We start from the raw sequence: 15,133 nt of genomic DNA on the forward strand, positions 1-15,133 counted from the left end.
ACCCCCCTACAACCCTAAGGTTTAAGGGTTATACTTTGTGCTTTCAGATTACACTCATTCAGTCTATTCTCTTGGGTGTCGTGCTTCAACTCTGTCTCTCTCACTCTCACACTGTCTACTGAATCTGGTTGTACCTTGATCCTCTGCTCTCACATTTGGTATTAGAGCGGTCCTCAGTTAGCAGCCAGGAGTCCCCGCCAGTTTTGCCCCCGAGTCGCCAGCTCTAGACCTGCCCTGACGACTCCTCTGCCCTGCGCGCAGCTCCAACAGTCAGCGTGCAGCTCCAACAGTCCCGACGCTACCCGTACCTGCACGCGCCCTGGCGCTGTTTCTCTATGCATGGCCTTTGCTGGAGTGTCCGTCTGTAGCACGCCACGTCAGCCACCAGTCTTGCTGTGACACCGCTTGGATCGTGCAGCCCATTAGTCACGCTGTCTGTGCCTGAGAACGACTGGCTACAGTCGCCTTGTAATGTCAGCAGCTCGTGCGCTGTTCGACAGTGCAGTCCTCGTCAGACGACGCCCGTTTGACCACCGACAGCCCGCTTGCCCACCTGCCGCTGTTTTAAATCTTCACGTCAACAGCCCGTCGCCTGCCCTGTCCACGTCGACTGCCCTGTCCACGTCGCTTGCCCTGTCCACATCCTGTCCACGAAACCACTGCGACGACTGTCCTGCGCCTGCCAGTCAACGTCCTGCCCACCACGTGCAGCCTGCTCGTTTGACGACGACATCAGGTAAAATTTTCAACAATTTTTTTTAAATTTCAGCCCAGAACACAGTTCTGGAAGCGGAGGTTCACATGCGGCAAGCACAGAACAAGTGCAGGGAAAAAATTCATGCAAATTTCTGGACCGGATCGTCAGAAATTTTGGGGCTTTTGTGTATTTGGAAGACAGTTGCATTTGGACTGCTGATACAGTCACAAAAAGACTGTTTTTGACAGAAATTTTGGCAAAAATTTTGGGGATTTTGACATAACAGTGTTGCATTGCACTGTTTGCACCTTGGGAAGCGTGCAGTAAAAGACAGTTTTCTGACAGAGTACGCCCTTGCACATTAATTGCAGAAACGTATTTGCTGCAATTTCTGGAAATTTGCAGATTTCCAGTTAATACTGCTTTGACATTGCTCATTTTGTCTTTGGAAATTTGTCATCATGGCAAATCAGGGAGGTGATGTCTTTATGTATGTATCCAAGGAAGGCAGACTGGACGGAAACAACTATTCCCTTTGGTCATTCATGATGAAGAATGTATTAGTGGCCAAGAATTTATGGGATTATGTCAGTGGAGAGGAAACTCGACCGGGAGTTGTAGCTCCCGTTACTCCTCCTCCCCAAGGCGCACGTGGACAATGGGGACCTCAGCCCGCTCCACTTCAGCAACTTCCACCCAGAACTGCAGCTCAAAAAGCTTGGGATACCCGTGATGCACAGGCCTTGTCGCTGATTGCTCTGGCAGTTCAGCGGTCCATCATACCTCATATCCGTTCGGCATCTTCTTCACGAGATGCATGGTTGACTTTGGAGCATATGTTTGCAGGAAAGAATGAGACTCGGATCTCTTTTTTGAAGAAAGAGTTGGAAACTCTGAAGATGCATGAAGGTGATTCTATGCAGGATCACTTAAACAAGATTCAGGACTTGAGGGAGCAGCTCATGAATGTAGATGAGTATTTTTCGGATGCACAGTTGATATCCACGACCTTGAATTCCTTACCTCCTTCGTACTTGTCTTTTCATACTGCATTGAACCTCACCATGAGGATTGCTGAGCACCCACTCACTTTTATTCAGCTGGTTAGCTTGCTTCTAGAGGAGGAGCAAACACGGAAAAATAGTGGTGTGGATGCTATAGTCTTTGAGCAGGCTTTTGTGGCAAGACAGAAAGGCAAGAACAGCAAGGTGAAAAATGCTCCACAGAGTTCTGGCACTTCGGGCACATCGCAGAATCAGTCACAAGGGGGGACGCAAGCAAAGAAAGGAAAATGTCATTATTGTAAGAAGCCCGACCACTATATCACTGAGTGCAGAAAGCGCATTGCCAAAGAGAAGAAGAAGGAGTCAGTAATGTCTGTTTCTACTACTCCTTCCACTGCTAGTGAGTCCGCGTCCTTTGTTGTGGACATGGACTATTGTTTTTACACTTGCAGTTATGACATCTCTTGGGCCGATAGAGCACTTAGCTCTACAGAGGATGATGACACTTGGTTCTTTGACAGTGGTGCTTCTAGACATATCACATCTCGCAGAGATTTGTTTGCTTCAGTTAGTGCACCTCTCGTTGGAAAATCGGTACAGTGTGCCAATAATGCATCATACCCTGTTCATGGTATTGGGGAGATTCAGCTCACAGCCATTGATGGCTCTATTCTCCGCCTGCAGGATGCTTTGTTTGTGCCTGGAATAGAGAGCAACAACCAGATTGCAGTTGGTGCATTTAGATGTTTGTGGGCCTATGCAGACCATGTCATTGGGTGGTTGTTATTATTTTGTGACATTCATTGATGACTTCACACGTTTTTGCTGGGTCTATTGTTTGAAAAAGAAGTCAGAAGTGTATGATGCATTTTTGGCTTTCAGTGCACTTGTTGAAAACCAATCTGGATGCCACATTAAGACTCTCCGTTCGGACCGAGGGGGGGAATACATGTCCTCTATGCTGAATTCTTTTTTGCAGCAGAAGGGCATAGTACATCAGTATACTACAGCTTATACTCCACAGCAGAATGGGGTAGCAGAGAGGAAAAATCGGTCACTCATGGAGATGGCCCGATGTATGCTGAAGGCAAAGAGCTTGCCCCATAGTTTTTGGATGGAAGCAGTCATGTGTGCTTGCCATATTTTGAATAGATGCCCTACCAAAGTCTTGAAGACCATCACACCATTTGAGGCTTGGAACAGCCGTAAACCTTCGGTTGGTCACTTTCGTACCTTTGGGTGTCTTGCCTATGCCCATATTCCACAGGTACTTAGAAGAAAATTGGACAACAAGGCTGTTAAGTGCATTTTTATGGGATATAGCAATGAGAGCAAAGGCTACAGACTCTATGATCCCGTTACTAAGAAGGTTTTTGTCAGCAGGGATGTTGTTTTTGATGAAAAATCAGAATTATCCTTGGTTGGTTTGGACACATATCAGGCTGCCTGTGATGTTTTTGAAGGGCTGCTGCCCATTACTTTTGGTGAATCAGCTGGAGGTTCACAAAATGAACCTAATGTTCAGCCAGCTGCTCCTATGGAAAGTGCAGAAATTCAGCCATTGGCTGATCGGAATATTCAGCATCATGCTGAAACAGAAATTCAGCAAGAGCTTGCACACAGCCAGGATGCTAGACAACTACCTAGATGGTATTTGCAGACTATGCAAGATAGTCCTTTGGATGCACCCATGGCTGGTCGTACTAGAAGGCAAACTCGTTTGCATGATTCAGCACATACTGTGGAGTTTATTATGGCAGCAAGTACTTTTGATAGTGAAGAGCCTGAATGTTATGAGGATGCATAACACAATGTGCATTCGATGGCAGGCATGTAAGCTGAATTAGATTCTATTACTAAGAATCAAACTTGGGATTTGGTGTCCTTGCCATTTGGGAAGAAAGCCATTGGAAGAAAATGGGTCTACAAATTGAAAAGAAAAGCAGATGGATCCATTGATAAATACAAGGCACGGTTGGTAGCTAAAGGCTACGCACAGAAAAAGGGCATTGATTATGAGGAGACATTTGCTCCTACTTCCCGTATGAAGACCATCAGGTCTATGATTGCTTTGGCTGCACATTATGGTTGGACAGTCCATCAGCTAGATATCAAGACTGCATTTTTACATGGGGAACTTCAGGAGGAAGTTTATGTACAGCAGCCCATTGGTTTTGCAGTTGAAGGCTCAGAACATTTGGTATGCAAGCTCAAAAAGGCACTATATGGTTTAAAACAAGCTCCTAGAGCTTGGTATGAAAAGATAGATGCTTTCTTGCTTGGTCAGGGGTTTCTAAACAGCTCATCTGAGTCTACCCTTTACGTATGTAAAGAAGGGGGATCTATGCTGATTTTATGTCTTTATGTTGATGACCTTTTGCTCACTGGAACACATGCTGATCAGATTTCAGCATTCAAACAAAATTTGCAGCAAACTTTTGACATGTCTGACTTGGGAGTTTTGCATTACTACTTGGGCATCCAGTTCATACATAATGCTCGAGGTATTGGGTTATCACAGTCACGGTATATTGGGCAGTTTCTTGAGAAATTTGGCTTACAGGATTGCAAGCCAGTTACTACTCCCATGGAACCTGGACTGAAACTGTCATTACATGATGACAGTGATTTGTTTGATATACATACATATGCTCTTGCAGTTGGATGTCTTATCTATCTATGCAATACTAGGCCGGACATACAGTTTGCAGTTTTAGCTTTGAGCAGGTATATGCATCAGCCACGTATGTCACATTGGCAAGCTGTCAAGTGTGTTTTTCGCTACTTGCAGGGTACTCGTTCTCTTGGGTTGCTTTATGCCAAGGGGGGAACCACTGCATTTACATGCTTACAGTGATTCTAATTGGGCTGGTGATTATGATACACGTCACTCTACTAGTGGCAATTGTTTCTTTCTTGGCACTTCTTGCATTTCTTGGCTTAGCAAGAAACAATTCACTGTTGCCACATCGTCATGTGAAGCTGAATACAAGGTAGCTTTCACCACCACAGTTGAATGCGTATGGCTTAGACGCTTGCTAGCTGATTTGGATGTATCTGTTACTGAGCCTACTCCATTGTTCACTGACAGTCAGAGTGCCATTGTAGTGGCACGGAACCCAGTGTTTCATGCTCGCACGAAACACATTGAGATTCACTATCACTTTGTCAGAGAGAGGCTACAAGCAGGTGATATCAGCCTTGTCTATTGTCCTACCACCAGTAATGTGGCAGACATCTTCACCAAAGCTCTTCCTCGTGACAAATTTGAAGCATTTCGCGATGCTTTAAATTTGATATCCTTTGGTGGCGGATGATCCTTGTACTCTTGATCACTCTTCACTTCAGGGGGGTTTGTTGGGTATTTTACTCACGCCTTACTTACGCCTACGCTCATATGGGAGTGTCGGTGATTAGTAGGACATTGGGGCACTTTTTACTCTCGGTAGGAGAGGTTTTTTCCCCCAGACTTATGGTCTTATTATTGTATGTACTTATGTGCTTATGTTACACATATTTGGGCACTTAGTGTGTGTCAGGTGTGAACACCCCCCTACAACCCTAAGGTTTAAGGGTTGTACTTTGTACTTTCAGATTACACTCATTCAGTCTATTCTCTTGGGTGTCGTGCTTCAACTCTGTCTCTCTCACTCTCACACTGTCTACTGAATCTGGCTGTACCTCGATCCTCTGCTCTCACAAAAGTGACAAATAATCAGTAAAGTTCAATGAAATTGCAGAAATTTGCAGCCAAAATTTCAACATGCATGTGTTGAATGTTTGCTAAAAATGCCCGAACTTTGGTACTACTTCAGCCTGCATTCCTTTTATTGAAAATGCCACAAATTTGGGGCATTCCAATCTGCATTTCCTTGCTGAAAATGCCTCAAAATTTGGTGTATTTTCAGCTTCCAAATTTTGGGTAATGACTAATTCAAAATGCCCCAAATTTGGGGGACTCTTTCAAATCCCGGGATCCCAATGCTCCAAATTTGGGGACATTGCAGCCAAATTTGGGCCTCAATCCTTGTTGAGAAAGGCCCAAATTTTGGGGCAATTGCCAACAACCGATCCAAATTGCCTCAAATTCGGGGGAGATTGTAGCTTGAATCATAGATGCTTTAAATTGGGGCAAAATTGCAAATCCCTATTGAATCTTCAATCACCCTTAAATTTGGGGCAAGCCTCAAGGAGTGAAGAGTCAAGACTAATCTGGATTCTGGAATTTGAAGTTCGCATGAGAGAGAGAGAGTCCTCACTTGATCACAAGCGGGAGCCGGGCCAGGTAGGCGCGAGTCCTTGCGGGAGTTGGGCCAGGCAAGCAGGGTGTGACTCGTGAGGCGATAGTCAGGACGAGCCATGACAGGTGAGAGTCACGACAGGGCGATAGTCGGGCAGGTGGGAGTTGAGGCGGACAGGAATGACATTTAAAAAAAAATGCCCCACTGTTGGAACAACCATTCCAAACAAGGAACGGCCAAGGAACAGGGCGGAACGGGCAGGAATGGGCTGGAATGTTCTGCTAGCATTTCTTGGGCTTAGACCTCCCGGAACGCGTTAATCCGTTCCCAAGTGCCGAAATGGAAGTTCCCTATCTCTATGTCTAATACCATGTTAAAAAATGCTTGACTACAGAATACAATCGCAATCGTACGGCAAATGCACAAACTAATAAAGAAACAGAGTTATGGTTAGGGTAACACAAAGTCAATGAACACAGAAGATGAATAAATTTGAATAATGAATAAATACAATGCACAATGCAACAAACACACTATGCAAGGTGAATATTGAACCTCTAGCTCCTGTGTCTCAAGGATTGGGGCAGAGGGAATGAGTAGAAGAGTGTGTTGTACTCTAACAGATCTTGAAATGCAGCAGACAGTCTCTGAAGATGTTTGATAGCAGCAAATGTAGCTTTGTGAAGGCTGGATCAGTGTCAGAGACAAGTAGTTGAAAGAAGAAATAAACAGAACTTTAATCAGCTGATGATGTGGCAGGCAGGTGCAGGCAGTAAACAGCAAAATGCAGTAGCTGATGATGTGTTAAGGGCAGGCAACAGGCTGCAGTGTGAAAACACAGGCTGTTGCTGGCCGTACAGCAGTAAACACAGTAAATGATGATGTGGACAGGTTGGCATCAGCTGGACAGCAACAGCAGTGGAAATGAGGTCACCAGCCGATCACAATGTCTAGACAGCAGTAAACAGCAATTGCCAACAGTTGGGGAGTCTCTAGAAGCTGGCGCCAACAGCAAACAGCAGTGGACAGCAATTGAATGGAGATATTCTCTATGCAGTTTGTAGAGAACAGAGTTTAGGCACCAACAATCTGCAAAAATGAGATTTAAGGATGAGTGGTGGCAGCCTGTGAATTTATAGATGGCTGGGTCCTCCCAAATTAGGATTTAGGTTATGGGACACAGATACTCTCTAGGAACACATTTCTTTAAATGAAAGTTTTGTAATTTAATTACTTAAGCTTGCTTTGGGGCTGTTTAATATGGCTAATTAGCATATAATGCATTTTTAGGTCAACACATTTGTGTTTATGTACCTCTGAACCCCTAGCCTTTTGAGGATGATGGACTTCCCACATAGCAGCAATAAAACAGTCTCATCAATGGACATTTTCAACCTGCCTTGTGGATGTTGTGCTTAGCAGATGCTACAAGCTTTTTCATTCCTGCTTTCTTTATTTACCGTTTTTGCTGCAAAAACTAGTTCAGTATTTCAGTTTCTTCAGTGACTAAGTTTTTTTTTCGGTTTGGGGGCATTTGGACAGAAAATCGTATTTCAGCTATGGAGTTCTTTGAATCCTTTTTGCAAGCTCGCCGTTCTAATATCGATTTTGTTTCGAAAGCATCGGATATGCTGTGGAGGAAGGAAGTTCTTAATGTAAATGAAGAGGATCTTACTCAAGTCAGGGAAAGGCTTGCTGAACTCCAGAAGGTGAAACTAAAAACAACATAGATTTCTCTAAGAAGCATACAGAGTTGTGCTTTATATTGGATAGATTCATTCTCAAATTTAAGTAGGAAAGAGATTGAAGCCTAATTCTGTTTAATTTACGGGGAAGGCTTCCCTTTAAAGTTTCTGAGTAAAAAAGGTGTGCAGTGACACTGACTCAGATTTGGACATCAAAAGTTAGAGAGTGATATCAAAAGTAGGGTTGGGTTTTTGCTGTATGATGATATTAGCTCTGATAGCTTATACTGTTATCTGCTCTAAAATCTCATAATGTGCATTTGATGCATGTTACTAAACTTTCAGATTAGTGAAGAGGATGGTACCAGTGGCTTTCTGAAGTTAAGCCAGGCCAAAAGATGGGAATTGGGTGTGGAAGGAGCTCCAAGTAATCTAAAACCTGTTGCTGATGTAAGGAATGAATCCCCTCCTTTGTTTCTTTGCTTTTTGAACTGTTTGGGACCACTAGGGTTGTTTGTTTGGTGGGGGGTCAGGTTGGGAGGAGGGTGAGAGCAAGGGAGAGAGAGACACATTAAGTCCTATAAGGTCTATGAGACCAAAATTCCACAAAGAAAAAGCATAAGAGCAGGGTTTTTGAAGAAGGCCCACAGACAGCATACAACTTTAAAGTGCTTTGTGAATAGTCTTGGCCTGGCCTTTTGAATTGTCCATTGCATCTAAAGCTGGTTGGGGAGTGTTCTCTGTACATGCCTGCCCTTAGAATGTGTGGATGGCTTACTTCCTGATCGTTTGCATGGACCCAAGAGGTATCATGTGTCATGTTGCCAAAGGGAGATGCCCTATTTGCACTGGCACATCTCTATCAAGAATAGCACCAGCCATATCTGCTCTTGGTATTGCAGAGTCTATGAAGAGGGCCGAAACCCTTCCACATACTGTGTTGAGCTCAAAGTACAGAGTTTGTAGAGTGTCAACATGTGAACTAGTCCCTTGGGTCATCTTCTCTCTCTGTCTTGAAAATTCTTTGAACTCCAGCCACCTATCATCATTGACAGTGAACATCCCCTCTCCCAGCTTGTATCTAGAGAACTTGACCAGGCCAATGCAGCTACATTATTACAGGGTGCCTTGCTCAAATAGTCTTGTTAGCTCGCAAATCTAAATTTATTGGGAAACTTCTGTAAAGTGTGCTAGTTGCCAAACACCCTCATTGGAGTGAGTTCCAATTCTTTTGGTGCACTAATCTTGTTGGTAAAAAAGAAGACTGGAGCTAGCACCTATTGTCAAGAACAAGGACATCTTGTAATGAACCATCTTAGCAGATGTAAAGACACATACACCATCCACCTGAGAGTTGGCTATGAAGCTGATGGTACTTTTGAGAATCCAACAAATGTAGAACAAGCAATAATGGTCAATAAGGCCAGGTTGCAAAGGTCAAGAATAGGGAGACAAGGGCAATGCCAAGTTGAAGTTTGATGGAGGAAAGATGTTGAAGAAGGCTTTTATTGCCTAAGGGTTTTGAGTACTTCTGATAAAGAAAACACTAAACCTAGCAAGAGATAGGGGAAAACCCTCACCTTAACTTCATGTAAATATGTTTTGAATATCACAACTCGTCTGTCTAAACCTATTGTGGGTGTTAGACATTTTTTCTAAATTCTTTAATGGACAGTAGGGAGACAAGAAGGGAATAAACCCATATAAGAGGAGTCAACGATCTTAGACCTTCAGGGGGTAAACATCTGAAATGGGTGCCAAGAAAAGATTTGCAAAGCATATGGAATGGTTGATCTTAGACACAAAGTACAATGGATTGTGATGATTGTAGATAATTGAGCATTTTAAGCATTCACATAGAGCATGCGTGCTATCTACTCATGTATCTGCTTTAATAGTGCAGGTATTATCTGTGTAAAACTGGAAAGCTATTAGGGACAAAATACAACTAGGTGCATTTTTCTATTTTTGATGCAGATTGTATGATTGTCATCAGGACAGCAAGGAAGGTGCACCATTAAGCCCCTATTGGCCTAACATTGCTATGTATTGGTAGGTGACACATGGCAATTGTGAAAGCCATGGAACGTGACAGAAGCTCACATGTGGTATCATGTAAAAGAGCACATTCAGATGAGGGCCACGTGTCTCTGTCAAGAATGGCATGTGTGCCACATCTTTAGTACAATACATGGCCACAGAATTCAAGAAGGCAAGTGTGGTGAAGCATAGCAACATCTTGGTCTTTTATGAGGTTTTTCACTGAGAAACTGTGTCAAAGAGGGGGCAAGTGTGGGCAGGCAGCGAGACAGCTTACTGTGGTTAACCTTTCTGATCGCAATCTTCATTTGAAGATTTTGCATTATGCATGAAAGACAGTCACTGTGTAGCTCCTCAATTGTATCCAAGTAACTGTGTTATTTAAGGAAGACTCGATGAAAAACTAGCCGTTATGAAATTTCACTGTTTTCTCCAGTTTAACTGTGACTGGTTGGAGTATTGAGTGATTGTAACTGCGTTATTACAGTGTACTCAAATAAAACTTGTTATTCAATTTGAGGATCTGCTGGTGTCTCTGTAAAGTAACATATCTAGTTCTTTGTACTATATGCATGAAGTGAACCCGGAGTTTTATTCACTTATATGTGAGTTTTGGGAAGAAGTTTACATAGCTGGTTGTGAAAAGGATTCTGCAATGTCTGACATTTGCATTGTATGCTTTGACAGGAGAGACAAACATCCCGAGATGATCGAAGAAGGGCTGGTTTTTTAGAGTATGAAGCTGTATGTTTTTTGTTTGTTCACTTCCAATATGATGTGCACTTTTTAGAGAATGTAGCTGCATGTTTTTAATTTCACAGTTCCAGCATGATGTGGTAGTTTCTTAAACATCGACAAGCAACCTGCAGATTCAAAGCAAGGTTGAAGTGTATGGATAGTGGATTGTTTATGAGCTCATGTGTGATTGCTGCTCAGGCTCACGTATCCAAATCTTTACTATTCCGAATACAAATATCTAGATGAGTGGTGCAAGTCTTTGCTGGATCTCTTTGAATGGAATGATTGTTTCATTCAGCTCTATTTTCTGAAACTGCCTGGTAACAACATGTTTGAAAAGCTGATGTGCGCCCTTGGCCCGATGCGCTGGCTGCTTTGGGTTGGAACACCTTGGGATGATGATTATGGGCTGAATTCTACTTTTTCTGCAGTCCCTTCCTGGTCCCAATTTTGGGCCTGAGAGGGGGCCTTGAGCTAGAAAAGGTATTGTATACTAATTAGCTCTTTATTACAGCCCCATAAGGTTCCAATTTTGGGCTTGAGAGGGGGCCTTGAGCTAAAAGCAGCATCGTATACTGACTAGCTCTTTATTACAGCCGCAGAACATACTTATTACCAAAGTTATCATTAAATGACTGCTTTCCAAATTCCTAGAACATGCTTATTACCAAAGTTTCTTTCCAAATTCCTAGAGAGTGTCTGCCCCACATGCCAAACTCTAATTTGGGAGGATCCGCTGATCTATAAATAGAGAGGATGCCCACCACGTAATCCCCATTCTTGTTTGCAAATTGATTGCGCCTTGTTCTATGCTAACCACACCCCTTCTTGGCAGCCATCTTAGTTGGAGCTATTGTCCATTGTTACATTTATCGTGTTCCTCCTAAGTTTTCGTTTGAATGCTCCCTTATCCATAGATACTTTTTACCTTCTAGCTTGAGGATAATTTTTTCCTTGTGTGAACACCCATCAGTTGGTGTGGTACTTAGTACCTTAGGGATTGCAATTTCATATCATTCTCATATAATGGATGTGATATTCTAGCACTCTCTTCTCTCTTGCTATTCACTTGTTCACTTTGAGTTTTCAAGCCAACTCCTAAGAGTAGTTGCACTAGATAGGTGGGATCTCTTACTAATATTGCTCACTTTGACTAACCTTCCAAGCTTTTGCTATCAACTACCCTAGTAGCCCAACTAACATTGTAGAATATGTATGTACCAAGTAACTTAGTTTCCATAAATATCACTTTCCACTCACGGTTGAGTCTCTAGATAGACACTAGAATTCTAATTCTTGGCTAACTATGGCTTTCCCCCCCATCTTGCAGGAGCAACTCCTCATAATTTGCTCCTTGCCATTCTTGTGGTGTTTTATCTAGGAATTGTATTTTGTTTGACTTTAAGGAAGTTTGTTTCAAATTGTAGCTATCTAGAAGTCCACCATTTAAATTCCTTTTTAATTTCTTTCTATACCTTAATAACTTAATTTCTTTTATTTGTTCAAGAGAAAAGAAAAGCATTCAAAGAAATCAGCCTAATGTCCAAAAACCCATAAATCTTAATTCCCTTTTTAAACCCCCTCCCCTCACAATTAATTTATTTAAGATCTTGATCAAAATGTTTTTCCTTCCATTCCTTAAACTAAATAACGAAGAAGATAAAACCTATCTCCTTTTCCACTCCCGCACATTCACACACAAAGTCTATTTTTAAACCCTAAAAAATTTCCCCCTACTTAATAATTTATTCTTTTGGCCCTCCTCTCTTCACTATAATAATTAGCAACTAAAATGAAGTGATTTTAAGTGCTTCTTTGTCAGTGCTGATGCTTATCCTCATGCTATTGCTTATGCCTTTCACAAATAAATTTCAAATAACCACATGAAAATTTTAAATATTTAGAGTATTTTGTTTTTATTTATTAGTAAATAAATTTTTATAATAAAGTGTGTAGCCCATTTCAGGTTATCGTAACCCTTAAATCCCAGTGTGAACACACAACTACACAATAAAGAGATAACTACATGGTTTTGCTTCAAGAGTTTAAGTGCATAATTTGACTTAATAATCTGATTTTAATTCTTTATTAACTTATAAAAGTCTGATAAAATCATATAAAATCAGAATTATGTTTTTTTCCATACTCACAAATTTTCAGCTAATATTAAGCCATTTTCATTATTTTCATATACTGAAAAGTATAATTTTTACTCAAAAAACTTAGTTTTTCAATTTTTAGAAGTAGTAAATGGATTCTAAAAGTTCTAAGAAAAATTATAGAGAATCCTTTTCATATCCTAAACACTAGAGAAATATAAGATCCATCTAACATTCATCCTATAATTTCTTATGAATTTTCAAAGGTTTGTTTACAACTAGTTTCGTGTGTTTTTCTCAACTTTTCATTTTTAAAAAAATTTCAAACAAAGTTTACAATTCATATGAAATACGTAAAATGAATAATCAGGTTTGAATGCATAGATGAAAAATATTAAACATGGTAAATTGAAAAATTTCTATATACTAATTGATAAAACAATGACACACTTACTTGGAAATTTCTCAGTGCATAGTTGCATCTTTGGAATTCCTTGTCTTTGCAGGCCAGCCAAAGATCCCAATCCTCCTACACTTCAGCTCAACAGCCACTTTGATTCCCCCCACCCATAGCATTTCACAATTCTTACTCGAACCATTGTACTTCACAAATCTTTGAGAGAGAGAGAGAGATGATGATGATGGTTATGATGGGGTATAAAAGGATCAATTGAAGGTATGATAGGGGAAGTGATTAATGGAGAAGATGACGATGGGGCAAAAGATGATGATAATGAGGCTGGTGATGGTCAAGGAGGAGTGGGTGATTATAAAAAAGGAGGCTACGATCAAGAAGAAGTCGAGGATGATAATGAAAATGGGGGCATGGTGATAGTCAAAGAGGTTGTGATAATGATCAAGAAGAGGAGTAGATTGAAGGCGATGATTGTAGTTGCCTCCTCTCTCCCCCCTCTCGGCATTGTATCCAGAGTCTCTGTAATCCTGATTCTCCTCTCTCTCTCTCTCTCTCTCTCTCTCTCTCGGGGTGTAGAGAGGATGCACCTCACGCCTATCCCTTCTCAACAATTTTCTGAACGGCTCTTTCCTTTTTCATAAACTCATGTTTTTCCTTTCTATTCATTGTCTTTTCTTCCTCTAAACCTTAGAACCTTTAAACTTTCAAATCTCTCCTTAGACTTATCACTATCATAAATTGACTTATCATAACTCCACCCCTACCTAGCATTCCTACAAGGATTATCAAGCAGGTGCAGCTAGCCATCAAATCAAATGCAAGTCATGGCATCCCTCTTTAAGCACCAAGGATGATGGTGCTAAGAAATAGAGATACAATTATTGCAGAAAGAAGGGGCATGTTATTGGATAATGAAGAAAGAGGATAGAAAATGAAAAGAAGAAACAATCAGGCATGAGTGTTGCTAAAAGTTCAGTAAATACAAAGGATGCAATTGCACATTTAGCAAGCTTGGACATTGGTTAGTCTTATGCTTCTTTTATGCGTTGTTTGTATGATCCTTCTTCACATAAACATGGTCTTTTAATGGCTGAAAATTATAGAGCACAGTTTGATAGCGGAGCTTCTAAGCACATAACATCTTTTCGTGACTTGTTTGTAGCATATGCAAATGTACAAAAGGGGGGATTTGTTATATGTGCAAATAATGCTTCGTATGCAATCCAAGGTATTAGTTAGATTCCCATTATTGCAGTAGATGAAAAAACCATCATGCTTGAAAAGGTCTTATATGTGCTAAACATAAAGAAAAATTTCCTTTCAATTTCAACCATTGCATGTGTTGGTTTTGTGGTTGAATTCCATATGAATCGATACATGTTTATGATTGTAGTGATGGGAATGTCCTCATTGTCATTGGTACATTGCACAATGGACTCTATCAACTTGATTTATATGAGAGGGGTGTTATTAGAGTGCTTCGTTCCTAGCCTGAGGATAGCCCTTCAAGAGTGATGGGATGGGAAGGAGGCATGGGCGGAACGCTTGGGTCATGGCCACCTTGGCACTCCCGCCTCCTCTTGCCTAATGGATTCCTCACTGAGCAACCTCTCGTCTCATCGGGGTTGAGGTCCAAAGCTCCTCGTCATGGTGGTATAAAAAAATCCCCCTTGGAGTAGGGTTCTGCGTCTAACTGTGGGGGAGGCATAGAGGATCTTTCCTCTTATTATCTTGATTATATATTTACAATCAGATCTAACTATTGTAAGCACAATCAATCTTTCTTGTGCAACCATCAATGCATACACAAATAAAAAAGAAATAGTAGCAAGTGTTTTTAGCATAGGAATCAATCCCACCCAATGCATGACTTGTTGATTAGCCTCTTAAACAGCCCCAAAACACACTAAAAATGCTCTTTTAGAGTAAAACCCTAAAATGGGGAGCGGTTCGAGAGAGTTTAGTGGAAACCCTAAAACGGGGAGCGGTTCGAGAAAGTTTAGTGGAAATCCTAATTTTTGGGGCGCCCTTCCACATCTATAAATAGATAGGTTGCCCCCATTCAGCTATCATCCTTGTTTGCAGGTTACACCAGCTCACACACCCTCTGCTGCTGTTGGCACCCAATTTCCAGCCTGCAATCCCCGCCTCCATCTGTTGTCTAGCCATCATCGACTGCAGCCACATCATCTTCAGCCTGTCCATTGCTGTAGT

At 41.6% G+C, this 15,133-nt stretch overlaps 1 protein-coding gene and 1 pseudogene across 3 annotated transcripts in view; both read left to right on the forward strand.

Moving 5' to 3' along the window:
• The window catches only part of LOC148037535 (putative calcium-binding protein CML11), a 260,777-nt pseudogene that overhangs the window by 172,035 nt on the left and 73,609 nt on the right, over positions 1 to 15,133 (forward strand).
• LOC148037537 (uncharacterized) overlaps positions 1 to 15,133 on the forward strand; it is a 92,680-nt gene that overhangs the window by 58,413 nt on the left and 19,134 nt on the right. For 2 of the 3 annotated variants that reach the window (XM_087676465.1, XM_087676466.1), the window contains exons 6-8: positions 7,485 to 7,651; positions 7,973 to 8,077; positions 10,355 to 10,411. In XM_087676465.1, the coding sequence (XP_087532591.1) occupies positions 7,485 to 7,651; positions 7,973 to 8,077; positions 10,355 to 10,411 (329 nt within the window). The remainder of the gene's footprint in view (positions 1 to 7,484; positions 7,652 to 7,972; positions 8,078 to 10,354; positions 10,412 to 15,133) is intronic. The other variant, XM_087676467.1, reaches the window with a different exon arrangement.

This window comes from Lygodium microphyllum, chromosome 4 (genome assembly GCF_053477565.2).
Source record: "Lygodium microphyllum isolate KBCC chromosome 4, Lygodium_microphyllum_v1.1.10, whole genome shotgun sequence".
Lineage (NCBI taxonomy): Eukaryota > Viridiplantae > Streptophyta > Polypodiopsida > Schizaeales > Lygodiaceae > Lygodium > Lygodium microphyllum.